The 27,085-nt window shown below is 41.0% G+C and overlaps 1 protein-coding gene across 3 annotated transcripts; it reads right to left on the bottom strand.

Moving 5' to 3' along the window:
- Window positions 1–764: 764 nt before the first annotated feature.
- VLDLR (very low density lipoprotein receptor) lies at window positions 765–26,011 on the bottom strand. Of its 3 annotated transcripts, none has more exons than XM_072151645.1 (19): window positions 25,591–26,011; window positions 15,165–15,284; window positions 14,061–14,183; window positions 13,346–13,468; window positions 12,316–12,687; window positions 10,657–10,779; window positions 10,448–10,573; window positions 10,086–10,205; window positions 9,325–9,450; window positions 9,067–9,238; window positions 7,804–8,028; window positions 6,950–7,068; window positions 6,716–6,855; window positions 6,191–6,332; window positions 5,934–6,080; window positions 3,231–3,293; window positions 2,205–2,285; window positions 1,908–2,077; window positions 765–1,515 (listed from the first exon to the last, which is right to left on the bottom strand). In XM_072151645.1, exons 1-19 carry the CDS (start codon window positions 25,655–25,657, stop codon window positions 1,480–1,482), a joined length of 2,595 nt encoding a protein of 864 aa, XP_072007746.1. In that variant the 5' UTR covers window positions 25,658–26,011; the 3' UTR covers window positions 765–1,479. The 3 variants fall into 3 exon arrangements, with proteins under 3 accessions (XP_072007746.1, XP_072007737.1, XP_072007756.1); XM_072151636.1 differs by having other exon boundaries at window positions 10,448–10,576; window positions 25,591–26,010; XM_072151655.1 differs by lacking the exon at window positions 3,231–3,293 and having other exon boundaries at window positions 10,448–10,576; window positions 25,591–26,010.
- Between the last annotated feature and the right edge of the window lie 1,074 nt (window positions 26,012–27,085).

Here is a 27,085-nt window from a genome sequence, read left to right as displayed (position 1 = left end):
ACTAGGATTTCCCTAGTGTGGTCATTTTAATATTACCAGAGTATTTTAAAGCCAAAAAAAAAAAAAATCTTTAATTTTTGTAGTGTATATATTCCTTTGTAAAAAAAAAAAAAAAAAAAAAAAAAAAGTCCCTTAAAATTTCTAACCATCTCCATGTTTCAGCAAATAATGTTATGGCTCTTAAAGCAATAAGTATGAAAATGCATTAACTGTTTGTTTTTTCCCCCACACTGGGCAGTAGGGGGATCTGTACATCAACCTCCTTTTCACCACCGACATGTAGTTTGACTGTTTCCTATGCACTCTACAGGCATGTTTTGGTATCCTTGGTCAAAGCTTTTGGTTCTAGAAACCTTTGTATAAAACTAAATGCTGCTTACTGTGCTGGTAAGTCTATTAAACTTTACCCATTTTGGTATGCAGGTTGCCAAATGCTAGGAAAAAAAAAAATTGCATTTCAAGTCTTAGCACTTTGCAAAATGAATATCTTTAATGACTTAAATGACTTTGAGAGCTGGAAAATATTCATGTGGCTTTCTGATCAATTTGCTACACTTGTCCTGCCAAAGAGAAATCCATTGCAATTGCCTTGATTTTGTATGAAAGAGGACAAAGACCAAAGGAGGTGGCAATGAATCTGAGACTGCAACAATTAGACACCAGATTACTAAACCGGAATTGCTCCGCAGAACCCATTTCATTATGTTCTTGCCAACAATATAATTCAGGTTCCATTGAAAATAAAGTGCACAACATTTATATAGCAAATTTTTTTTTTATTCTCAAAAGAATCTCCAGTGTTTGAAAGGGAATACACCCCCTGTATACCTCTAGAAAAGGTCAATCAGTACACATTTACAGCTGCATTCACACATACAAAATTGTTTAAGGTTAAGAAGTTATTTGGCAAATTCATATGAATAACCCGTTTTGCTTTTAGTCTATTGCCATTGCCCCAACCAGTCAAAACAAAAATACAGAAAAAAAAAATATATATAAAGACCCATAGTGTACAGAAACATATTTACAGTCAAAAAGATCTCAAAGTGCTTAAGAATAGTGATTGTGTCTTCAGAGATATGTACAACTGCCTATACAAGTATGTACAGGTGAATTCACTATATATAGCACATGGTTTCATTGCTGGGATATGGCTTTTATGGAAAGTGCTTTATACAGTACTTGGCCTGTGTGGGAGTGAAGGGTTGCAAATACTGAAAATAAATAAAGGTATGGAGGGGAGCATGGACAAAATGGTAACCTTTTCAAAAGCTGAACAAGCTTATTAAGAAATATTTACAAAAGGTTTCCATTGCAGGTTCCATTCATAACAGCTGTGTCACACGTACAAAATAGTCACTTCCATAAGAGGGGCAGGATGCGTTCAGCTTCTGGACTGGTTACCACTTAGAATCAAAAATCCTGTTGAAGCAGTGTAGACGAAGGAGGATGGTGAATGCCAACCAAGATCAGCTGAGCTCATGACATGTCGTCTTCTGTATTTACAACAGATATCTGAGGGGGAAAAAATAAATAAATACATTTGTCTTTATGGGATACAAAATTACAACTATAGCAATTTCACACAACTTTGGGGAGTAATGAAAACGCAAGATGAGAAATGTTGGCCCAAAGATTAAGCTACTAGATTTGGAAATTTACTTGGACATTTTTTAGCAAGTCTACTACTTTCCAACTTTCAATTAAACACGAGAACACACAATACTCAGATGGCTACTTTGTATAGGCTTATGGGACATATCCACACTCCTCTCCAACTAACCCACAGGTTAGACTGAGGAAAATAAAAATGCTCGTCATCCAGCACAATTGCCCACTTTGCCTTTCAACATGAAGTTAATATTTTGTGGAGTTCTACTGCAATTCAGATTACTTAAAGCACTCACTGCTGGATATGTGTGTCCAACGCTGCCACTGTGCCTTCCAATATCTATCGTGAGGTCTTCTTCCGTGGTTTTTAGGTAAACCGGATTATCAAAATTCATGCTTTTCATGTTCTTCCGCTGCCAGTTACGCCACATAAGATAGGCACCTGTTGCTACCACAACTAGCAATACTAAATAGGATATGCAGTTAAATATTGTATACTAAAAGCTCAACCACTAAAACACAACAAAGAACCAACTCATTGTCCAATGTTCTTTGTATACTAAGCAATTTTAGTTAAGTCTTGACATACTTACAGAGGGGAAGAACTGCCCAAGCTGCAGACGCACCCCCCTTGGTGGGGCTTCCCTCATATACAGAGGTGTTACTACGGAGTTCTAAACAAATATAAAATGAGAAAAGGGAATGAAATACATTACTGAATACAAGCAAAGTGAAATTTTACATCTGCAAGAGCACAACTTACACAATCACAGCCAAGACAACTACTAGGGAAGTAGCATTTTTAGGAATAAAACCCTCTGGATGACTGGTGTTTGGCCTGAACTGGCTCTTGAAAGACCATCACTGCTAACCATTTGCATCCATTAATATTCATTGCTACATTGATTCTGGCTTATTCAAGAAATTTTTAAGCCAAAAATGCTTGCTCAAGAAAGGTGGGGCTAAACAGAGGAGCAAAGCCATGTTTGTTCCAGTCCAGGGAAGAAAAAGGAAGGAGGTGGTTAGTTTTCGTATGCAATTCTAGCCTACTACAAGATTGGTGGTCCTGGGCTGAAGTACACCACAGCCACTCATCTGAAATATACATCCAGAAACATAGATCACCAGTGACGACTAAAGAAACTTCAATTGTTCCTGAATCAGTGGAATGGCATGTATTAAGAGATGCTCACGGAAATGGAGGAACAAACTTTAAATTTTCACATCATTTTCATAAATTTTACATATTTTCAATGATATCACATGTAAACAAGAGATGACTTGGCAAAAACAAGTTACGTTTTAGGACAGAAGTTGACAAAAACTGAATTCAGAGGGACTATAGCTTAAATTTGCTGTCAATATGTGAAGCTATAGGTTTCCTTGACAAGGCTTTATATCAATTAAAACCAACATGAGGATAAAAACAAACACGGATGGAGGGATGAAGTCACAGAACAGAAGCTCTGAGCAATAACTGCTTGGACTAGCTATTCTATTAACCTGGTCTGTCAGAATAAGGTCTTTAAAGACTAATTGGCAGAAAACTGCCTGGCTCAAAGTTTATAAGGTAAAGATCAAATGAAATGTTCCTAGAAGATTCATAACCCAGCACTTACCATCTGGTAGTGCTTTTTCAGGATGTAATCGTGTGGGGATGGAAGTATGGTCTTCTTTACTACCTTCAAACAAAAAATTATGCAATTAACCTTTAATTGTAAATATTTAAAGAAAATAAAAAGGTGACTGTTACCATTGGCCAAGTATATATATTTTTTTACCAATACATAACATACCAGGCATAATGTGCAATATCCCATCTACAATAGTGTGGAAGCCCCGCTAGTCATAACCTAGAATGAGTCTTGAGGTTTGACACTTTGGCCTATGACTTCAACAGATAATGAATGTACAAGTATATGTATAACAGATAAACAGATAACACTGGAGGCACACATTAATGGCGGGGGAAGCAGAAGAAGGAGTCATACAGGCTGCCTTAGAAGTATAGACATAAAAACGCAAGATGAGGTGGGTGGCAAGACTGCATTAGGCCGTACCTAGTGTAGGAGGCATTCCCATACCTAAACTTTGTCATTAGAAGAACAACCACAAAAAAACCCCACCCAAAGCAGAATTTGAGAAGCCTTTGGCAGGATTTAAAAAATCCCAAGAGCCAGCAGGACATTTATGGGAAGTTGCTCAACCTTCAAGGGATATTGTCAAATTAACCCACTAAAAGTGCCATTAGAAAGCATTTCCCCATCCATACATGGTCCTGCTCCATGCCTGTAAATGCAAATACTTAGTTCCTGAAGTTGTATACAAATTATCTGGAGTGCAATCAGGGTCTTCCTTGAAGTGGAGATCTGCATTACACCTACACCTCCAAATCCTTGATTAGCAGCCCAAACCGACATGCGGAGCTGTGCCGTTACTGCTGACCAGAGACCATGGAGCTGAGCACAGATCCTGATTAAGGAGCAGGAGGTCACTGGACTCCCCTCCCAAAAGCTTCTAAGAGCAAAACTAAGAGAGCAGTTGTCAAAATTGAAGTCTAGCATCTTCTACTTTGTGAAGATTGCAGACAAACGCAAGGGGCCCTGGCACGACAAATATAAGGCTACAACTTCATACTAAAGTCCATCTATTGGAATGTGTTAAATATATTCTAAAAGAAAAAAAAATCCTTTGTTTTTTTAAATTCTTCCATAGGATGAGGACCATCAAGTCCAACATTAATTGTAAAGTAGCATCAGTCATGTGTTTTAGGTTCTCCAATGGTACAGAAAAAAATAAAAAAAATAAACACACAATGTACTGGAGATGACATGACATGGTTATACAATATCAAAATATGGAATCTTATTTCTAATTTCTTATTTCTGGAATCTTAGCTTTTTTGTCAGATAGACCGTGGACAATGGGCTGCTCCACAACAAATAACTGCCTATATAAAGTCAGCCACATTGTTTCTGAATATTTTTACTCAGAGAAACAAACATTTCCTATGTGTTAGTTGCCTTTTTAGACGTGAAAGACTCGAAGGTTGTCCAAAATTTGGATTGCTGTGACAATTTGAGTTTAAAAATGTTGAGTTGTCATAAGAACCAGGATAAAGCCAAATTGCAGACACCTTTGATAACCAACACTAGAACCCATATAAGAGGACTTGTGACTAAGTGACTGCCACATGAAGCCTGGTAGTTACTAAACTTGGTCAAGCATTTGGAGGGCTATGTAGTAACGAGTTTGCTAGGTTTGTTATGTACTGATAAAGCGAGCGAATTTATACTGCCATTACTGTGGTAGGGCTAGGGAGCTGCTTACTATAGTAAGCAGCTGGTAGAGGGTTTATTTAGGGTGAAAAGTCATCCAAGGTATTGAAGAACAATGTTAATGCTGGGCATCTCTTTTCCATATTAGGAGAAAGTCAATGTGCCTCCCATACCTTTGATACCATTATGCATATGGGGCAATTTAGCTATACTGGAAAGTCTCCTCCACAAAGTCATGTATAAGTGCGATTTGTAGAATCAGACAACCTAGGGTAAAAGTACCCTAGGAAGGGTCTGAATAACCTAATTAAAATCACCCTTTCCCCCTTAGAACTGATACAAATAGTAAATCATAAACATGTTGGGGTTTTGCCACATCCCAAAATGGCCGATCAAATTGTTATTCCTAGCGTTTAACCTTGTAATGTAAAATGGCACGTAAAGTTGGAAATGACACTGCAACAAAAAAAATTAAAAAAAAAAAAAAAAAAAAAAAAGCTCCCGAAGCTGTACTGGAGGTTTTAATTTTTGCAGTTGTATGAAAAACCTACAACAATTCACCCATACTGTAGGGATGTCAAAATGAGCAAGAACGGCTGACAGGTTTCCTCAAGTCAAAGTAGCAACATGGTAGTGGGGTGAAGCATAGATCTTTACTAAGCGAGGGGCTGGCATTTGTAAAAATGATCTATTCTGTCCAACAATACAGATAAGCCAACTAGAGGCAGATGGCAGCAATACCATCAAGCATCTGTTTTTGCTTTTTTTCTCTGCATTGAGGCCATCTATACGAGATATGGGTGGCCTCTTTTTGGAGTTGTCCAGGAGGTTTGAACATACACTCCAAGATCAAACTTGTTTCATAGCCTAGTAAGTCCCAAGTTCCAATTAATCAGCAGGCAATATTTAACTTTGTAGAATTGCTAAATATTAATGCCACCCAGATGCACTTTTACAAGCTTTGTATTTTAATTTGCCACTCTACTTCACCTTACAATATAGTGGCAGTCTTTGCTTTCGCATTAGTTTAATATGTGTACATACCCCTTCTACATCTTCGATCATCATAAAGTTGTAAGCCATCAGGGCACACGCAGGTATATTTTGGAGAGCGATCATTTATCTGTGGAGCAGGCAAGCACATGTACTCGCAGCCACCATTGTCCAGCCTCTCGTTGCACCAGTTTTTCCCTGTTGATAAATGTCAAGTTAGTGCTCTACAAAGTGTATATTAAGGGTTAGCTCCAATTGATAAAGATCTATTTCATGTGACAAAATAGACCAGGAACCAAAAAGATTACCTGGAGGCTGAATGAGTTCATGATAGACAATGATATCTTGAGCATCATTTAAGTTGTTAACCAGGGTTTCCAATTCTTGCCCAGTGAACTTATTTGCACCATAAACCGCTTCATTCTCACCATCAATCCAATAGACCCTGTCCTAGTCACAGAACAAAGTTTATTAAGACACTGCTGGCTTAGAGACAGTATAATTTACCACTTCAACATGGATTAACAAATTGTTATTGGTGTACATTTAGTAGGCAGCTTGCACTGTTTGTACTGGCCAGGGCCATCTGAGTCTATAGTGCCCAATGTGGGGCAAATTCATAAGCCCCTTTATTCATAATGTTTGCTTCACGCATCAGAAGGAAGCAGTCATGTGGTTTTACCAGTCAGACAAACATGCCATCTATCCAGCCCTACTGAAGCTGCAGTCAGATTCAGATGTGTTTAATTCAATATGTATTTGGCCAAGTATTGATACATTAACTAAAATTTTATCTTTAATACCAAATACTTTGCTATTCACATGTCAGTTACCTCAAATATAGTAAGAGCAAGAGGATGAGCCAAGAATTCTGGAGACTTCAGTATAATCCGTCGATCTTGCCCACTAAGGTCCACACTACAGAGTTGATGCAATTTCAGGTCAAGCCAGTAGAGGCGACTTTTTATCAAGTCTAAAAAGACAGGAGGGAATGTTAACAAAAAGTTAAAAGTTGCTGCCAGAACTTTAAAGAGAAAATAGCATTCTGATATTGCCAAGCAACTTACCCAATACAATGCCACTTGGTCGCTGGATATCAGCCGTCACAAGCTGTTGTCTGTTATTTCCATTCATTCCAGCCTTCTCAATTTTTGCTGGCTCTCCCCAGTCTGACCAATAAATAAACCTTGAAAAAGTAAAAGTTTTGTAGCCATCACACAACTGTAGACAATACATATCCACCTCATTGTTGAAAGTCTTAACCTTTCCAACAGTTCAAGTGCTACTCATTTGATCCCAGTACTAGTTTGTTATAGTCCATTAATATTTAGTGTGGCAAGTTGCTAGCACCAATTATAGGCATTAACCCTTCAATTGCTGACAGCAGAGCTGCCTGTGGCATAAAGCAGGCAGCATGCGGGCACCGCCATGGTGGCTACAATAGTTGTTCCCTGTGTTGTCATCAGGGAGTGGCGATCTGTTCCGACAGCTTTGGGTCATACAAAGACCTGAGGCAGTCTTGTTTTAAATCTATTACAATGTGTGATCGCCGGCCGGCTGTGCGAGACTGTCTGCGCATGGGCGATAGGTGCCGAGAGCTTGGTGACGTCACGGCTCTCGGCACCTGAAGGAGGAATTAAACATCGGAAGCCACCGCCAGCCCGGAGATGGCGCAGGGTAGCACCGGAGGGCTCATTTAAATATGTAAGAGAATAGTTTTTTTTAGCTAAAGTAAAGCTTGCCGAGCCTAACAAAACTATGTGCCGGCATCAGCATTAAGTAGCCTACTGTGTGGTCTGCTCGCATGATTTCATCATGCAGGCAGTGGTAGGTTTCCTTTAACAAGCAGATTGACAGCATAAAATAGGATTTTTAATCACATGGCTTGCATTTTAAATGGAGTTTTGGAAAGTCTACATACCCAGAAATTGGATCAACAGCGATAGAGGATGGCTCTTTCAAGCCAGTGTTGAATAGGACTTTCCGTTGCGAACCATCAAAATTTGATACTGACACAGCCTTTAATCCAGTATCTGTCCAATAAACATTCTTGTAGACCCAGTCTACAGCAATGGAAGCAGGATTATGAAGTCCATCTATGACTGTCACATGGCTTCCTACACCACCACGACTATCCACTGTTGCACTAAAGGTGGGGAAAGAAATATATATCATTTCAAGACTAACAAAACCAATGTGGAACTGGAGGGGTTTAAGAACACCCTCCATCAGGTCAATTTGTCACCACTACCCGTTGGAGCAGCTCACAAGGATTTCATACAAGCTTTTATCTAGTCACATCATAATTTTAGAATCTATGAATTAAGTGAGCCTGGGCACAGAAAGACGTCACCCCTCCCTGCTCAGGTCTGTGTATAATGTATAGTAAAGCCTTGTTAGTGCTTGTCTATCTGCTCCCTGTAAGACACAAAAGCACATCAGCTACACAAGTAGTGTATATGAGTAACAGCATGTTAGGCTGTTACAACTGCTACATGATGCTGCCGTGTATTGACTATCTCACACAGGCTGCATGGGCAGCCAGCACCAGGAGTGTCACTCCTATGCACATGGCTGACAGCCTATATAATGATATGACACTGCTGGTGGCCATACCCCTGTAGCCTGTGTGCATGAGATACTCCTTTACACATGAATGACAGCCAATATAATGCATCTCATGCACACAGGATGCGTGGCCACCAGCACCAGGCCTGACACTAATAATGAATAAGCTGGACTGCCGAATAGGATAGGATTCATTGGACCTCAAGTCATTTGCATACAGCTTTAGGACCGGTTTGTTAAGTTTACAGCCATGTAGAGGGACAATGTAGGGATAGGGGCAATGCTTTCTAATGGCAGTTAATGAAAATATATTTAATGTTGGGGGTTAATTTGACTGACAGGTTGTTTAAGACATGTCCAGAGAAAGTTCAGTGTAAATATTTGCATGCTACAGGAAAGGAAAATACATCTTTTAGGACAAAGGCAGAAGGGAGAATGAAAATCTGACTTCTTGGGCTATGTACAAAACAGCAGAATTCCTAGACTGGAGAAGCTTCTTGCACATATCGTGACCAAGCCTGATTAAGTAAACTTTTATTCATGTGACCAAACATGAATTTTAAACTGTAAAATGTTCAAGACAAAAATGAAGTGTCCATCATAAGTTACAGCATACCGAAATATTGACTTTTGAATGGTGTCAGCCCAGAACAGTCCGTGTCCAGATATATCAGCATCTAATGCCACAGTGTTTCGAAGTTGCTCAACCAATTCAATGTATTCCTTCCTCTGTAGTCCAAATTTACGGATATCCCTACGGTTTGTGAATATCAGGCTAGGTTCTCTTCCTAGGGGGAGAAATAAAAAAATGTGCTTATTATATCTACAGCAAGTAATGGTACCATGTTGTTCAACTACAACCATGTAGACTCACCTATGGCCTTACAAACACCAGTTGACAGATCCATTTGATAACCTTTGCTGCATTCACACTTGTATCCTCCTTTTAGATTGACACAGATCTGACTGCAAATACCTGGATTCTGACACTCATCAATATCTTGAAGAAAAATACAAGTAGTGATGAACTGATAGCTACAAATTTTATGCAAATATATTTAGTAAAATTAAAAACTATATAATGGTCACAGCTCTTTATGAAAATTGAGCATTTTAATATGCAGTTTTGCGAAGTTTGTAAAATATTGCAGATTCCAGCAAACAATGTTTGACATCTAAAAGCAACATATGTTGTAATAGAGATTTAGTGTGGATTTATCAATGTTGTAAATCTGGACTTGCCAATAAGACCCACTTGTAAGAGGCAAAGCAAGTGGCATTTAACTGTCAAGTTTTACAAAAACCCATTTTAATGACAGAACTTTACAAATCAATTTAGCAGAAGGAGTGAAAGTTAACAGTATTGCACCCAGGGGCGTAACTACAGCAGTAGCAGCTGCTATGGGGCCTGCAGTGTCAGGGAGCCCAGTCATCTGGCCTGACACAAAGAATGGAGGATGTGCACCATTATATCCATATTGTACTGCACATTGTCCAGCATAATATGTATATAAAATATACTGTGATGTATATATGCAGTATCTGTGATGTGTATATGGTTTCTATATACACGGTATGCGAGTATGTTGCATATGGCACTGTAGGTATACCTTGTGGCCAATGACTCAGCCTTACCTCCACATGTCTTTCTGTCAATGAGTTCAAAGCCAGCAGGACAGTCACATTCATAGCCTACCACCAAGTCACGACACAAGTGCGAGCAGCCACCATTATTTACTAGACACTCATTGAAATCTAGAAGACATATGTACACAGGACAAAATTAAACTTCAGTCTTTAAGCAGTCATTAAATAAAAAAAAAAAAAACACTTAAACTTTGCAACTTCAATATGGGCTATAAAGAAATCCATTTTTTGGCAAAATTACCGTTAAACTGATAGAATTTTAACTAGACGTTCTAGTACTTTGCAGTGGTCAGCCACACATGCAGTTTGGGCTCCTGTATCAGCAGAATGCAGTCATTAAATATACTTACTACACTCCTTTGCAGGTTCATCACTCCACCCATCTTTGCAGTCATTTTTCTCGTTGCACACTTTATGTATATCGATGCATTCACCCGATTTGCACTTGAATTTGCCAGGTCCTGAGCATTGATTGACTGCTAGTACAAGGGAAATAAGAACCATGAGACTTTTCTGCACAAACAACACTCCAAATAAAGCCACTTTATTATGTGCCCACCATTTTTACAGCGCATTTCATCAGTGCCATCAAGGCAGTCTCTCACACCATCGCATTGCCTAGTTCCATGAATGCAGTTTCCATCGTCACATTTAAATTGATCGGGCTGGCAGGTACGAGAAGCTAGATACGATGCAAAAGTAAAAGGGATGAAAGAAAACTTAAGTTACTCATGTTGCTCCATCAGCACCACCTCTGAATTGAAGGCTATGGAGCTTTTTAGTAATTAATAGTTTGATTTGCATTATTTATCCCTGGTGGCAGTGTTGCGAGCAGAGGGGGGGGGGGGGGGGGCACATGAACCACAATATTTCTACAAAAATTTGGCCAACACCAAATTCATAAGATTAAAACTGACACCATAGCAAACAGAAAAAAAATGACAGGTTTCAAGTCTACAAATGAAACGAGTCAAAAAAAAAATAAATTAAGAGTCATACTTTAATCTTATGAATTAGAGTTTGCCAAATCCTTGAAGTGGTTAATGTGCCCATATATCCACTTATACAAATTGTGCTCACTCCGCCTCTGATCCTCTGCTCACTGGCTTAGTGGGATGACCGATAGGTGGACTAAATGGACTTTTACATAGAAAATAGCAAAGTCTTAGCCTAGGGCATAACCACCTTAAAAAGGTAACGGTCACCAGAATTTATTTTTTTGTCCAAACAGACAACAGCATCAATTCTAGCACCTGATTTAATGACCCTCAATATTTAGCATATCCATTCTGTAAGGGTTAAAATGTTAACGTAAAGTTTTTCTACCTTTTGAACAAAATAACACTGCAAAATCTATATAACGAATGTACCAATTAATCTCGTGATCAAAGCACTTTTGACTCATGTAATGATAGAGTGGTTCCGACACACTGGCTGAGACGTGGACAGAGGAAACAACTTCACAAGACCCCTCAGACCATCACATCTCAGCGTGGAGGAAAAAGGATCTCCAAATGCCACAAGGCACCTGAACTCAAAACGGATGCTGGATGGGCAAGAGGCAAAGGGGTTTCATCACTTGATCAGTGCATGCGTTATATAGATCAAATGTAGAGACGTTTAGCCTTTTGCACAATTTTGCTAAAGTAACAGCAAATAACACACTGCACAAAGTTTTTCTAACTTACATTACGGAACGATCAGTGCATGCACTATATAGATTGCATTTATACAGAGGTGTGTGGGCGCAGCGTTTTATTTACTCATCTTTAGCAAAAGTGTGAACAAGGCAAAAGTAAGTTTTTTCTGCCTTTGGTCCCTGGTACCGAAATATGATTGAAAGTCAGTGATTTAGGAAAAACTTCAATTGTTATGTTTATTGCAGAAAAATTCAATTTATAAGAAGGCTTTCTGCATTTTGGCGTGGTAAAGTAAAAAAGTGTTGCTTCTAGAAATGATTCCATATCTGCTTTTCATGGACAGTTTGTATAAAGGTTGCCCAATATATATGGCCTATCCAAACAAAAGGAGCCGATTCACAATATTCAAAGTCAGCCAGCTAGTTCATTCATAGGTTTGTGTGTTTGTTTGAATGTATGGAGGAGGGTAATGTATACCTTTTGGGCAATCTGAACTAGCACCTCTGAGACTATGCCATAGGCTGCTTCCACCAATGTAAAAAAAAAAAAATAAAAAAAATATTATACTAAAAACTCACGACAGTTCACTTCATCACTTTTGTCCTTGCAGTCTGAATCCCCATCGCAGCGCCACTTCTTGTGAATGCACTCCCCAGAGCCACATAACATCTCATTGGGGGAGCACCTCTGGGTTGGAACTGGTTGTCGTCCACATTGTTCAAGTGACTCATCCGAGTGGTCGGCACAGTCTGCATCATCATCGCACACCCAGTTGAGAGGTATACAGGAGGAGTTCTTGCACTGGAATTCATGAGACCCACATGTGGGTGGGATGCAGTTGATTTCATCACTTCCATCACTGCAGTCTTTGTGACCATTGCAGTAAAAGCTAATGGATATACAGCGACCATTGGAGCAAGTGAACTCAGCAGGACTACAGGTCACATTCCCTGGAAAGAATAACATGCTATTGTAAGTTTTATTAAGACGACCATGACCAAGAGCCCTCCCACAGCCTGTAAGCACAGGCTTAATTAGAGTCAAGCCCTCCCCAAAGCCACAAGGAAAGCTGTACAATTGTGCAGGAGTAGAGGAAGCACCCTGTTCATTAACCAGAAAAGTTCTGTCTGAATATTTATTCCTGGGGTGTGGGCTAGGACTGTAAAAGACTAAAAACCAGGCAGTACTATTAAAATGCCACTTAAAAATTTTGCAAACCACAACAAAATCTCAATTATAGCCATGTTGCAAGATGTCCCAATTTTAACCCCAGATTCATGCAATCCCTGGGGCAGAGTTATGTATTCATGCCAAGTCAGCTGAGAAGTCCAAGAATATTTTAGAACCATGTCAGCAAAATCATTTTCCACTTCATCACTGCCATGCTGTGACCCTGCTGGCAAGCACAGACCGCTAAATAAATGATGCCCAGTTAAAATCATTTATAGGCAGCTTGTAGAGATGCACAACACCCTGTCAATTTCTTTACCTGGTTACATTTTACTTTGGGTATATTACTAGTGGATTTTATCAAATGGTTTATGCTTTGGCAAAGGTGTTGAAAGTGCTGCTCCATGGCTCAAGCATCTACCATGATCTTGCACTTACGGCAGTTCTCTTCATCCTCTGCAGTGTCACAATCCGGTTCACCATCACAGAGCCACGAGTTGGGGATACATTGCAAGGAGCGGGAGCCACAACTGGTTTCAGTCTCTCTGCATGTTCTCATATCTACAAGTAATTTTATACATGAATACCATCTCTTATGTAGGATGAAACAAATATAGGACAGATTCATATTAAATGCTACAATTCTGGAGGAATTTGCTTTCCTTAATCACTTCCAAAGTTATGTACAATCACTGGGATTAGGATACATACTGGTAAATTTAGTCCAGTGAAGGTTATGCTAGGGGAACACAGGGAACCCCTAAACTATGGAAGATTGCACCAACTATATCCCAATAGAGTCTGGACTTTTTGAATACAAGGAACTTTTCAATATAGAATCCAGCAAGAAGCAGCATCTGGAAGGGAGAAAATCTAAATCCAGAAAACCTTTTTAGAGTGTCCAACAAAACCAAAAGATTTCCTATAAACAGACTACCATAAAATAGAAAATTCTGGGTTGGCCAAGTGTATTTAACAGTATAGAAAAGTATTGTAAGCAGCGCCATTCTGGATCAAACAGTACATAATCACATAATGAGATAATCTGAAAGCCAAAGTATTTAGCTACACTGTAGTGTTTAGAGATCATAAAATAAATAAAAGGATAGTTAGAATTAACACAAGCAGGCCACTAGTAAAACGCATCACTTACGGCACAGCTCATTTGTTTCATCAGAGCCATCCTCACAGTCTGGGTCTCCATCACACAACCACTGTTCAGGAACACATTGACCATTGTTACACACAAAGTCTACCGCTGCACAGGTTTTCTTTACTGTAAAAGTGAAGGAAAAATATGGTTTAAAACAAAATTTTATTAGGTTTTCACAGAAAAATCCACACCAATATGCTTGAGATTTGGATCAAGTTTGACTGACCCAACTGATCACAAGTACAGGGGTCTTGGTTAAGCTACAGTGCTTCAGTGGAAGCCAATAAGTTATTTTCTGATATGCATATTAGCCATGATGGTTTCTCCCAGGATACCAGTGGACCCTGCCTCTGTTTTTACAGACAGCCCTGTCTCCAAATCACTGCTCTGCCTTCTTGTACTTGGGGACTGGGCCAATATTCAACTACAGCTACAAAGCTCTTTATAGGAAATAGTGGGAGAGATTTATCACCAATTCTATGCCAGTTTCCATGGAGAGTGCTTGAATTTGTGATTATACTAGCAACTATGCCACCCAAACATGGCATGGAGGTGGTGTAGTTTCTAGTATAATAGCAAAATGTGGGCATAGTGATAAATCTCCCCCAATAGTGTCATTTTACACTGCCTTGTTACATGAATGTCATGGGTGATTTCATGTGACCAGATACATACAAGGTTTAAATGGCATCACAGCTTGCCTCCATGGGCTTCTATTCCTTTCCATCCTTAATGGAGGCCTGCTGTGATTTCATGTGCCCAGATACATACAAGGGGCACAATTTTGCAAATGTAAAGGGTATAGACCTTAGATGGAATCACTGAGGTAACATGGCATGAAGTAGAGAGTTCTGAATGAGCTTCAGAAGTGGTAGATTTAGTAAAGCCATTTCCTAGCCTCAGGATCCTCACTGCTCCACTTAATCAGCCATCCACTGACAGCAGTAGTGACTGCCACAGCCAGTGGGCATAGTGGCCACAGAAGGACAAGTAGGGATTGGTGGAAACTCAGTGTACAGAAAGGTTTAATTTTGCGCATTTTTTCAGGTTTTATTTTACTTATTTGTCAGCAGGACCACCACCAATAAGTATTGTTAGACTTACCACAAGAACTTTCATCACTCCCATCACTACAATCTTCGTCACCATCACACTGCCACAATTTAGTAATGCATCGTCCATTCCCACACTGAAACTGAGATTCTTCACAAAGGGCTTTTGTCCCTAATTAGGAGGAAAAAAAATAAAAATACATGTTAGTGACCCAATAACATGAATACTTCATGACAAGATCCAGTAACAGCAAAAGCTGCTGAGTTTTGTCAGCATGTAGCAGACATTTGTCTTCCAACAGGCATTACTTAGTGATGGTTCCATTACCCAAAATCAGTACTCCAGGAACTGTACATGAACATGCTTTATTCATTGGGCAGCTGCAGAATGTTAAGTTTGAAAAGGGTTTAGCACAGTATACATCTGCAATTGAACAAAGCATTTTCCAGTGAAAAAAAAACACCACTCTTGTGTACCGTTAGAGGACTTTTGGGGTGTAGGAGTCAAGGCAGTTTAGCTAGTAGAGAACCAACCAAATATTTTTTACCTCACCTCAATGTTCCCCAAGCAGGGCCTTACAGTAAGTATTGCATCATAATTACTGCTGTGGATTGAAAGCCCCAGTCAGATAAGGGTTTGTCCACTTTCAGGAAATTTATATTGTTTAAAAGGTTACAGAAGGTGTTTTGGAAAAATTGTACAAGTTTCTTGTGGTTTTCTAGATCTCTACACTGTTAAAGGGGTTGTCTACATTCCTCTTAATAGAAATCTGTCCATATCAATTATTTGCCGAAGTAACCATAGAAGCTTTTTATAGTACAGCAAGCAGATTTTTTTGAAGGGGCATTTACTGCCTTATGGTGACATTATGCAACATCAGTTTAGAAGACCTTAAGACATTGTCCAGGCTGACCACCAGGGCACTTAGATGCAGGCACTGGCATTGTTAATCTTATATTAGTCTTCAATGGCCTCCTTCCTTCTAAATGTACTTTCCAAACTATTCTAAAGAGTCTAGAGGGAGGTGGTGGGGTTTCGGGAGTTTGTTAGATTGCCTTTTTCCCCTGCCTCTGATGTAATCTCAAAGTTGCATAGGAAGCAGTGTCAGCACTGAGCATACCCAGACAAGTGCCAGGGCCCACATAAGGTTGCACATGGGGAATCCATGGTGGGTAAAGTGGGGCTTTATATAATGAATCCATAAAGATTGAAAGTGGGGTCTGTATATAAAAACCATGAGGGGACTGCTTGGTATGCTAAGCTAGGGAATATTTTTAATGCCACCATGTAAGTCCATTGCAAAGGAGCCCACCAAGGCTCTGCCACCCAGGGGCCTATTGAGACCTGGAGCTGACCCCAATAGGAGGTTTTATCACACAGTGGGAAGAGTGGAGTGTTCATGCACACTACCAGCTAGTGAATCTGCAGTAGTGAATCTGCTCTTTAGCACAACTTTGAAGGGAACCTGCCACCAGGAGACAGTTTTAGCACCCCCAGTCCCCATAGAGCATATCACATACACTGCCAAAGAGCTTGTGTATAGCCCCGCCACCACCCTTGAGAAGCCACTCCTTTTCAAATTAATAAAGCAGCCCCTCACCAGGTATAGAAGCCCCCTATCTTGTCTTCCCCATGGATGTCATGAACTCTCACTGACCGTTTCAGGCACTCGTGCCGTCAGCATCCTGCAGCTGGACATGCGCAGATGAAGCCGAGGCAGCCGCATAGTCTCTGCATGTGCTTCGCCGCTGCTTGCTTGGCTTTTATATGTACTACGCACTATGAGGACTGAGGGGGCTGCTAAAATGTGTCTCCTGGGACATGTTCCCTTTAAAAGTTTTAAAGGAAGGAGGCCATGGATAACAACTATAGGATTAGCAGTTACAGCACCTGCATGTATGAGCAAGTGCCCTGGTTTATAATGCTTTTGGCAGTAGATTCTTTAATTCCAAATGTTTAAGAAGATTTGGACAGGACTTGTGATATTGTATTTCATAGCTTTTGTGTTTAGATTTCTTAGAAGAGCCTGCAAAAGCAGTCCAAGGACATCCTTTGCCCTTCCTCAGCCAAGTTAAACCTATATAGTTTATTAAAACATAGCAATGCATTGGGCATTTCTTAATGAAACATCCACTTTTCTAAGGTCAGATCCACTCTATACTGCATGTTCGCCTTACACCTCCAATCTGGACTGCATTTTCATGAGGAGAGGTTTACCAAGTGTCTTGCAGGTACAACGTTCTACCCTTAAAAAGGTGGTGTATTGATTTTTGTGGCTTTTGGTTTCATTTGATAGGGAAGAACACTTCTACAAATCCTGGTTTGCTAAAATATTCCCACAATAAACTATAGAAATATTTAGACTATCAAATGTTCACTTTTATGCAGAGTATACATAAAGTGTCACAACACAATTGACACAAAGTAGGCTCTATATTTAAGCTGTCAAAAGGATTTTTCACAAGACATTTCAGACTTATGACTCATGAAATAAGGCATCTTGGTCATACACCCTTTCTGGTGGTTCTATTTGAAAAGAGTTGTATGCATGAGGCCTAAGAATTAGAGACTGGTACAGAATGCTGTTGCCCAACATGTTGGGCATGGCTTACATGTGGAAGACACTAGTTTCACAAACCAATTCCACTGTGCCAAACAATGTAGGATTACCATGTGCCTAATCCTATGCACTGAATGCAAGCAGCAACAGCAGTGCGGTCTTCTGTTTCCATATATGCAACTTCACACCCCTTATGGCCATCAGTAACAAGGTTAAAACCCTTCCGACTGTGCCCCGATAAAGACAAAACAGAAGCTTGGATAACCAACGTAGTCTAAAAGGAACACCACCCAGACGACAATTTTATTGGAAGTTCATATTGCATAGGACATTATCCACACAACATAATTGCAAGCTCATCTCAAAAGTGCAACATGCACCCAATAAAAGTGCCAGTTAATTAACTAGGAATTCTGGTAGCCCCACATCCTCCCTAGATACTAGACAATTATGGCCACATTATGAGAACAGTTTGAGTCCTTAAGTTAGTAGTTTGCCAAAAGTTAAAAAAAAAAATGTGTTTACTTTTGCCAGACAATTTAGCATAAAGAATGGATTGAGAAGCCAAGGTTGTCTTCACCCAATTTACAGCAAAGACTGGTTAACTAAAGAAACTACCATTGCCCCAGTTACAGCCCAAAACTGAGGTCAAGGGTGTTGCTAGGTTTGTGGCAGAGCCACGGCATAGGCCCCAAAGCAGATTTATCAAATTTTCATTAGTGTACATTCCTGTACATAAACCCACACCCCTTACATGAGCTTCCGCCAAAAGCTACTGAAAAATGCAGGAGAGTTCCCTACAGGTGACATGTCCTCAGATTGGATCTGATGGAGAACTGCAGAGTTATGTCTCCGATTCTAGCAACACAGCACCCCAGTTGAGTCAAACATACAGACATCTTATGTTCTCCAATATTCCTACATCTTAGTCTCCAACAGTGTTATCCTGCTGCTACCCCAAACAGCCCCCACCAATTACTGTGATAGTGCTACACAGAAAATCCACTTTGTAACACCTACAGTTGTGCCAAAATATATTTTATTGTCCCAATTATGCCCCCTCCCCCACTTCCAGATGAGCCCCTAAAAACCAACATATGTACTAATTCTGGTTTACACAGTACATTGGCCTCATACTTTTACATTAAAAACTCATTGTGCCACCTACCCAAGACAAACAAGTAATACCTTTGGCCTCTACTAACAGCCCTTCAACACCTACACTTCATTCCCCATGATTGTGGACTTTTTCCAATCAAATTCATTGAAAGGACCACCTCACATACTCACACCAATGTATTCAACACCAAATAAGCCATACCAGCAAGTAATATATCCCACAGCCACCTGAAACAGCAAGTAACTGCTCCATACTTAGGAGTATCTCATCTGTACATTCATTTATTTTGTTAACCCACCATTTATTTAAAGTTAATTTGCAAGTAAAAAAAAAAAATGTTTAAGCTTTCCTATAAAGTGTAGGCATGTTGAGTGCAGGATCAGTCATATCCAAGGACTGCCATCTCATTTTTGTCAGCAGTGGCCACATATGTAATATTGTGCCCTCCCTGACCACCTGGATTCAGTAATCATTACCACAGGAATGCTGTGGGACATGCAGCAACTCCTGGACATTTCATATGCAAATAGTTTATGCAGTCACTTCAGCAGTGGTGGTTGTATCCAAGGACACCTCACTTCTGTGACCATATGGCTACATTTAAGAGAACTTCTCTTCCCACATACTTTTTTTTTTAATAACATCTAGTTGCAGAAATTTGGGTATCCGGCAGATGAATTAAATTAGAGGTCAATGCCCAGACGAGAATACCCCCTTTAAATCCCCTAAATGTGCCCACCCCTTTACACTGCAAGGAGTATGCCCACCTCAGCATGATGAGGCATGGTGACATGCCTCTGTTCCTGGCACAGTAGACAGCAGTCTGAAGCTGGAGGCGTGGTGCAACAATATCACTGCCTCTCCTGCTCTAGTGAATGATGGAGCTCACAGCGCCATTCTCCACTACAGTACTTACCTTTATGTCCCATGGACACAGGAGAGATGAAGGAAAGCTACCCAGACAGACTTGGCCAACATCCCTGACACTGGAACCTGATCTTTTAGTCTAGTGACACCCCTGGCTTAGATCAGCCTACTGCTGTTAAGCATATCACCAAAGATGGCAGCTCCCATAATCATTGCCAGATAGAAAATAAATCAGAATATAATGACAAAAGTGAAGGTTTCTGTTAACTTAAAATAAACTTATTTGCTAAAATGCAAACTGTCCACAAATTCCCTTTAAGGCGCAGATATTACCATGTAAATGAAATTTGGTATAGTTGGCATGCAAGAAGTGGATGGATTCTATTAAGTCCCCAAAAACAAAACCCCATTCGGCAGCCTTTAGAAGCCAAGTGCACAGGCAGCAGCAGGAAATGCAGAACCTTTGTCTTATTTGTCTGCCTTCAGCAAGTTTAGCAAATACGACTAATCTAATCTAGCAGCAGAGGTGAATGAATGGTAATACAACCATGTGTTAACCCTGCCACAAGTGATCTTGAAGGAACAATTTTGTACATTGTGCAGAATATACAAGGGAAGTTTTCAAAAGCTGCCCCTTCCAAAGAACACCTGAAAAGATTAAGGAAGTCAGTGGCCATCAAGCAGGTGCCAACTACTTACAGTCCTCAAGTACACAATTTTATTTCAAAAGTTTCCATTTTTAAACAACCCCAATAAACATTAACTTCTGGTTAATCCCAAGCAATCCAGTGGCTTAGGCTATATTCACACTAATGCGAGTCCACTGCACTACTATACGGCAGACACGCGCTGGGGAGAGGAGGGGTTGAGCGCTGCCTACCCCCACTCCATAGTGATATATGGCGTAGGGTGCCGTATTCCAGGGAAAGATAGCACATGTCCCATGTTACTCGCGGCTACAGAATGGTGCTGCAGCGTACAGCTTGATGCACAAATTGCCGTATATGCGGCCCCCATACGTTAGTGTGAATATAGCCTTGTGTGTTAAAGAACAGACTGCACATGTTGTTAGTTTCCACAGTGAAAGTTTACACAACAACCTACTGTTTAGTTCAGTACTATACAAGTCACAACTTCTCAGGGGCAGTGTTAAAGGACACCTGTCATCAGGTCTGTCACCACTACCTGTTGGAGCAGCTCACATCACAGGCTTTATCTAGTCAATTGATACATTAATTATAAAATCATCTTTTCTTTATTACGCAAATGAGGCTGGTGACAGTCCGAGGCAGTGATGTCACCCCTGTTACCCATCCCTCTTCTCATGTGTGTGTGTGTAATTTATAGTAAAGCATTACTAGTGTCTGCTTTATCTCCTAATACATGTGCGAGACAGACATCAGCTACACAAGCACCTGACATGTTCTGCTATAACATGGCTGCATCCTGGAGATATGGAATCTCTCCTATACACACAGGCTGCAGGGGCCGCCAGCACATGGAGGAGCACATGGAGTGCTGGGGTGCCAAGTATATAGCCCTCACTGGCCAGATATTGATACCCATACAGAATCTGGGTCACCGGCATCTCAAATCTGGAAAACATGCATCCACAAATGGGAATAAACCTTTTAATAGCAGTGTCAAAAGCTTATATGGTGAAACTTCTTTAAATGAGTGCCACTTCCAAAAGCGTTTATCCCGAGTACGCTGAAGTTTCTCCCTATGAATAAGCCACTCCTATAAAAGATACATTTTATTTTAAAAACAATTCAGTGATCAGCTCAAAGATGCTTCACTATACTTTGTTTCTACTCACAAGTTGTTAGTGTGTCACACAAACAGGGAGCCATTACATCTAGAAGCACAATATTAACTAAAATATTAAGCATTTTGCAGTAATGAATGAACTCATTTATAGGACCAGCGTGCTTCTGCGGTAAAGGACAACTAAGGTCTCAGCTGTTCTATACTCTGCCAGGTCACACAGGGGACTTTTTGGAGCAGCCACAGACAACTACAGTGACCAAGTGACTTGTTGCTGGGACATTTAGTGTTATGTTTGTCTACAGAATTGGGATGGGGATTGACCAGCATTTCAATCTCCTGCTATAGTCTAACCTGCACTGAGCAAGATGTAAAATTTTAAAAAATGCAGACCTCAACATTTGTCATTGTGTAACACTCGCTTAAGACAGATCGCCTAGGGTAGCCTCTTGGGCTCATTAGCACCATTTTAAGAGTTGATTTCAGAAGCAAGGAGACCATTGATAAATGCAAGATTACCACAGGCAGTGCCTGGATCTATGAGTAAGTGTCCTTTGTTTACACTCTTTTGATGGTATTTTTCCTTTAAACCAAGCAGTTAAATTCTCCCCATTAATTCCCTTGGGAAATCTACCATTTGTTTTTATGTATTGTGAAACATCCCTTGAGAATGCTGTAGCTACACTGATTCAGTAATATCTTGTTTATTCCCTGAGCAGAGTGATTTTACTGAAAAAGCAGTTACAAAATTCATGACTTGGGAAAGCTGGGTTGCATGCTACCCTACAAAAAAAAAAAATTTACATGGAGCTTCCTGAACTGTCCAGATAGGACTAATAAACCCAAGCTGGATGACTCAAACAGCAGCTGGGGGATGGTGCATCGATTGATTACTTCTGCCTGTCAGGGACAACAGGGATGACATTCTCAGCTTATGCTGGGCAGGACAAAGCTGGAACAGTGCATAATTAGGGAGAGAAGCACCAGGCCAGCCACAACTGCAAGAGCCTCAATTTTATAATTGTTTTTTCAGCAAACCACTCAGCTCAGGGATTAAACAAGATAAGCTTCTGCATAAGTGTAGCTAGAACAGTCTCAAGGTATGTTTGGTTCATAATGCATAAAAGCAAATGGTAGATTTCCATTACAGACTAGGCCCTTTGTCTTTATCTTTCACTGCCCACTTTAAGAATCTAAATCTTATTTTTCACCATAAATTGCACTTTGTAGTATGCCATTTTATATGACATGTTGTGTACTAGGAAGCGGGAAAATAAAATAGAATGTCTAAATCCAGTGAAATTGATGGAAACCATAGTTATTTGTGATTTTCTATCAGTTCTAGAGAAAAGGTATGGCAGCACTGAGGTCTGATCAGGATAATGGGAGTTGAGACTCATGTATGGTATCTGACTTCAGGCTGGCAGTGAACCACGCCCCATTATTTTGACTGACAGCTGTGACTCTTCAAATCCCTGCTCTGCCTCCTTGTACTTGGGGACCATTGGCTAATATTCAACTACAGACGGGAAATATTGTGTCAATTTTTACATGGCGACTTGTTACATTCATGACATAGGACCTGTGATTATGTCACTGGACACTTAGCTTTCTAAGAATAGAGAACTGTACACCATGTATGTGATTACATGAAATCACAGCTGCCTCCATGGAGGATGGAGAGGGGGAAGTCAATGGAGGCTGCTTTGACTTCATGCGGTCAGAGAATAGCAAACTGTACCCCATGTAAATAAGAGGAGAGAGTACCTGAGATTATGTCACTCTAAAGTGTGACCAGTAAGGAGGCATGAGGATTACATGGGAGGGTCTGGATGAGCAGGACACTCCCCCTCTGATGCCAGGTAATACAAGATAAAAGGAGATTTAAGTGGATGTAAGCAAGACAATTTTAGCTAAAAGAAGGGTGTCAGCCAGTTAATAGGCTCTATAGGAACCATTATTTGTGCAAATGTGGCAACAGGTTCCTTTTAAAGCAGTTCCAAATCTGTAGATTAAAAAATAGCATAATAGAAGTGCAAAATGTGACCTGGACATTCAGGTACAAATTTTGAGAAGCCACAATAAATCTGCCTCATGTGCACACAGTATTTATTAACTCCCGTTGAGGTCACCTCTTTACCATTGTAGAAACAAAAAAGAATTGCCAATGGTCATTCCTTGCCAAGTTTTATTAACATTTAATTATTTTAGTAGATGAGATTTGAGTGGGACAATAGAAAAGACAGCTACTGCTCAACCTGACACCTAGCCACACAACAACTAGGGGGCAACTAACACTGAAGCTTAGATTTTGTTCTTTTATTATTCCTTAGCGATGACCATCTCTGCCATAAAAGCTGAACTAGGAAACTTCACATGGAAACAGAATATATTTTTAGACTAAAGAAAGCTCTGACTCCCATCCAATGGCAATATGCACCTGATCACAGAAGTCATAAAAATGATTGTTATGGCACTGACTACATGAGGCCAGCGCTTTTATTAAAGAATATTGATGGCCAAGTTCTGTTAATGACAGGGCCACATCTGTACTTAATATGATGCTATAGGTGCAATGCAGAAATGTTTCATAACAAGGAAATATCAATATCAGAAACCCAAGGGTCTAATTGCCAACACAGTCCAAACATTTTAAGGGTTTCCCTACAATAGGAATAAATAGTGCCTCACTATTAGACTTAACACCAACAATTGACCTGTGGGGGAAACTGCCTGAAAAGCTGTGTTCAGCCAAGATCACACATTGTTATTTAGAGCAGAAACCAACCACTACATCAGCCACATCTTCACCCACCAACCCCAAACAACAGAATGTCAATTGAAGTCTATTAAACAGAAGCTGATCTGAGGACTCATTTCACTTTTTAGCTCCAGTCTGTATAAACCAAGTGTAATGGAAAGCATTACATTAAAGGAAATCTTGCAAAGGATTGTAAACCAAGATCACTTACATGTTGGTGTGTGCCCTCCGGCAGGACACTCTTAGCTTCTTTTTCCCTGTTTTAACAAATGCTTTAAAAATTATGCAAAATAGTCTGTAGGGCTCCATTAACAAGTGTTCTTGGCTTACAATTCTTCATATATCCTGATGTCCTTTAGGTCAATGGGAAGTCCAAGTAAAACATTTGCTAGGTCTTCCAGATGCCTCCACTCTATTTTAGGACTTTCCTGAATTAGGTGGGCTTCAATTTTGAAATCCTTAAGGCCACCCTGAGACGCCGTGTTTGAATAAGGTAGTTCAGCGGGGGAAGAGCTACTTCCAAGAGAAGAGGTGTTCCTACGGTTTAGGTATAAACACAACTGCACTTGATATGCATTTCACCTCAATTTCCAAAGGCACACATCAGAAACACAAGTTGCAATGGCAGTATATAGCCACCATTGAAGCTTAGCCCTACAAATCAGAAAATACCCTTCAACTTTAGGCTTGCACTTAGAGTGGATGAACATCAGATAAACCTAGGCCGGAGAGCAGCAAGATAGTGTCACTAGGGGGTTGTTTCCATATGGCAGACAATTACACTACACAATAGGATACAAAGCCCATTAATGAGAATGCAAGGCACCACCTGACCAGCGGCTAGCGAATCAGGCCTGAGCCATCAGAAAGGCCGGCTCAGTGAGCAAGCTTGTTAGCCAAATGATCTATTAAGGGAAAGGCAAGATATTGCTGTCAGCCTCAACATACATACAGTGCTGAACACAAGACAAAGGTGGCATCAGAGGGTTAACTCCAGTAGAACTTAGTGTGCCAGGCAGAGCAGATCTTCCCTGCACCCATCTATGGTTTGAGGTCAAGTTGTTCAATGAACGCCCCAGCACTGCAGCTTCTTACTTACTGGGTCAAGAGGGAGTACAACCTTCAGCCACCAATATAACTAGAGGCTGGCACCATTACTGGCAGGGGCACACAACCAATATGACCAAGCTGCAAGACACCAATCCAGATCAGCTGTGACAAAGGAGCACTTACTCATGGGTGATGCTTTCCCTTAGAGATACAAGCCAATGCCAACAAGGGCCCTAATGTCTATGGAGTTTACATTGGTCACAGTGGTGGCCCCAGCACAATATACAGGACCGTTAACCCTTGCAGAGCCAAGCAGACACAATGGCACTGTATTCATCCCCAGCAGACTCACCGTGTACCCCGCAGCAGCAGGCAGCCAGCAGTAGCAGCAGCACAGCCTCCCAGCAGGACGCGCTCATCTCGCAGCCCCCCAGAGAGCCAGCTGGAGGGGGGACACACAGGGAAACACCACCCTCGCCCTGTAATTCCTCGCAGCAGGTCGCTGCCCTGGTTCTCCTCCGCTGCAGGTTACACACAGGCAGTGCACTAGATCCGGGCTGGAGAAGCAGAGGAGACGTGCACTGACACCAGGCGCTCCCTTATAAGAGGTGCAGCAGGCGGCGGGAAGATGAGGAGCTGGAGCGGCAGGCGGCGCCCCCGAGCACACTCACACTGGATCCGCTCCACACGGCTCTGGGATCCGACTCGGCCGCGGATTGCATGATCCGGGAAAACGTGCAGCCCGCACTGCTGCCGGGGATGAGAGGAGTGAGGATCACCTGACGGGGGAGGGAGGGAGTACAGGGGGAGGCGAGCACATGGCGGCGAGTGCTGTCAGCCGGGCACCCGGGGGAGTGACATGTGTCATGGGGGAGGGGAGGTGTCCTTCATGTGACATGTGTGCCCGCTCCTGTCACCGGCGGCCCTCCCTCCAGCCAGCTCCACTGCGAAGTTATACGTACACCAGAGCTGGAATCACAATTCTGCTGGTTGCTATTGGAAACCGTCACTCAGCTTGCAGTCAGCAGCATGTCCCAGATATCAGCTAAATCTGTGCCCCCTTGTCTGATGCACCTGGTCTCCCTACAAGCAGGACTAAATTCAAGTCCCTAATATATGGATTGGTCATCAATATCGTATATTTAGGACATGGAGTGATCAGATAATTCCAGATACCACAGCTCCATTCCCTGTGCAGTGGCCAGGCTGCGTAACTGCAGCTCAAATTCCCATCACTTGACCCCCAGCAATCAAATACTTCTCCCTTATGCTGTTTATAGGGTGTATACAGCATGTCATGAGTGGGAAAACCTTTTATTTTATGACAGGAACATGCTGGAATACTGAATTATCAGGATATCTGAACACTTTGGGACATATTTATTGAGGTGCAAGTTTTTTCTGGTGCACTCAGTTTATTGGGTGTCTGACACAGTTATACCAGATACACCTATATAAATGTGGTGCACGGTGGAAATCACAGTATTGTGTTGTAGCGGGCATAGTGCAGCTGTGACACAATACTGGCAGAAACATTTCATAAATACACGGCCAAGCAGTTTACACACGTAACTATGAGCAGTCTCCTCGAGAATACGGGCGCAGACTTAGTAAATATGGCCCACTGTGTGGACACGCATTGCAGAAAAAAATTTGTAGCAGATATGCCTGATTTTTGATCCCCAGCAAATTAGTTGACATGTCACTTATTGCTGCGTATCCTGGTGCCCCTGTCCATGGCAAAATAGCACCATTATACACCAAAATCACCCAATTGCGACCAGTTTCTGATGCACGCGTAATGGATAGGAACTTGAATAAAGATAAGATAAATGACCCCCAATGTG

The sequence above is a fragment of the Engystomops pustulosus genome, chromosome 1 (genome assembly GCF_040894005.1).
Source record: "Engystomops pustulosus chromosome 1, aEngPut4.maternal, whole genome shotgun sequence".
NCBI lineage: Eukaryota > Metazoa > Chordata > Amphibia > Anura > Leptodactylidae > Engystomops > Engystomops pustulosus.
Note: the sequence above shows the minus strand (reverse complement) of the source record. Positions and strands in the feature narration are given on the sequence as shown.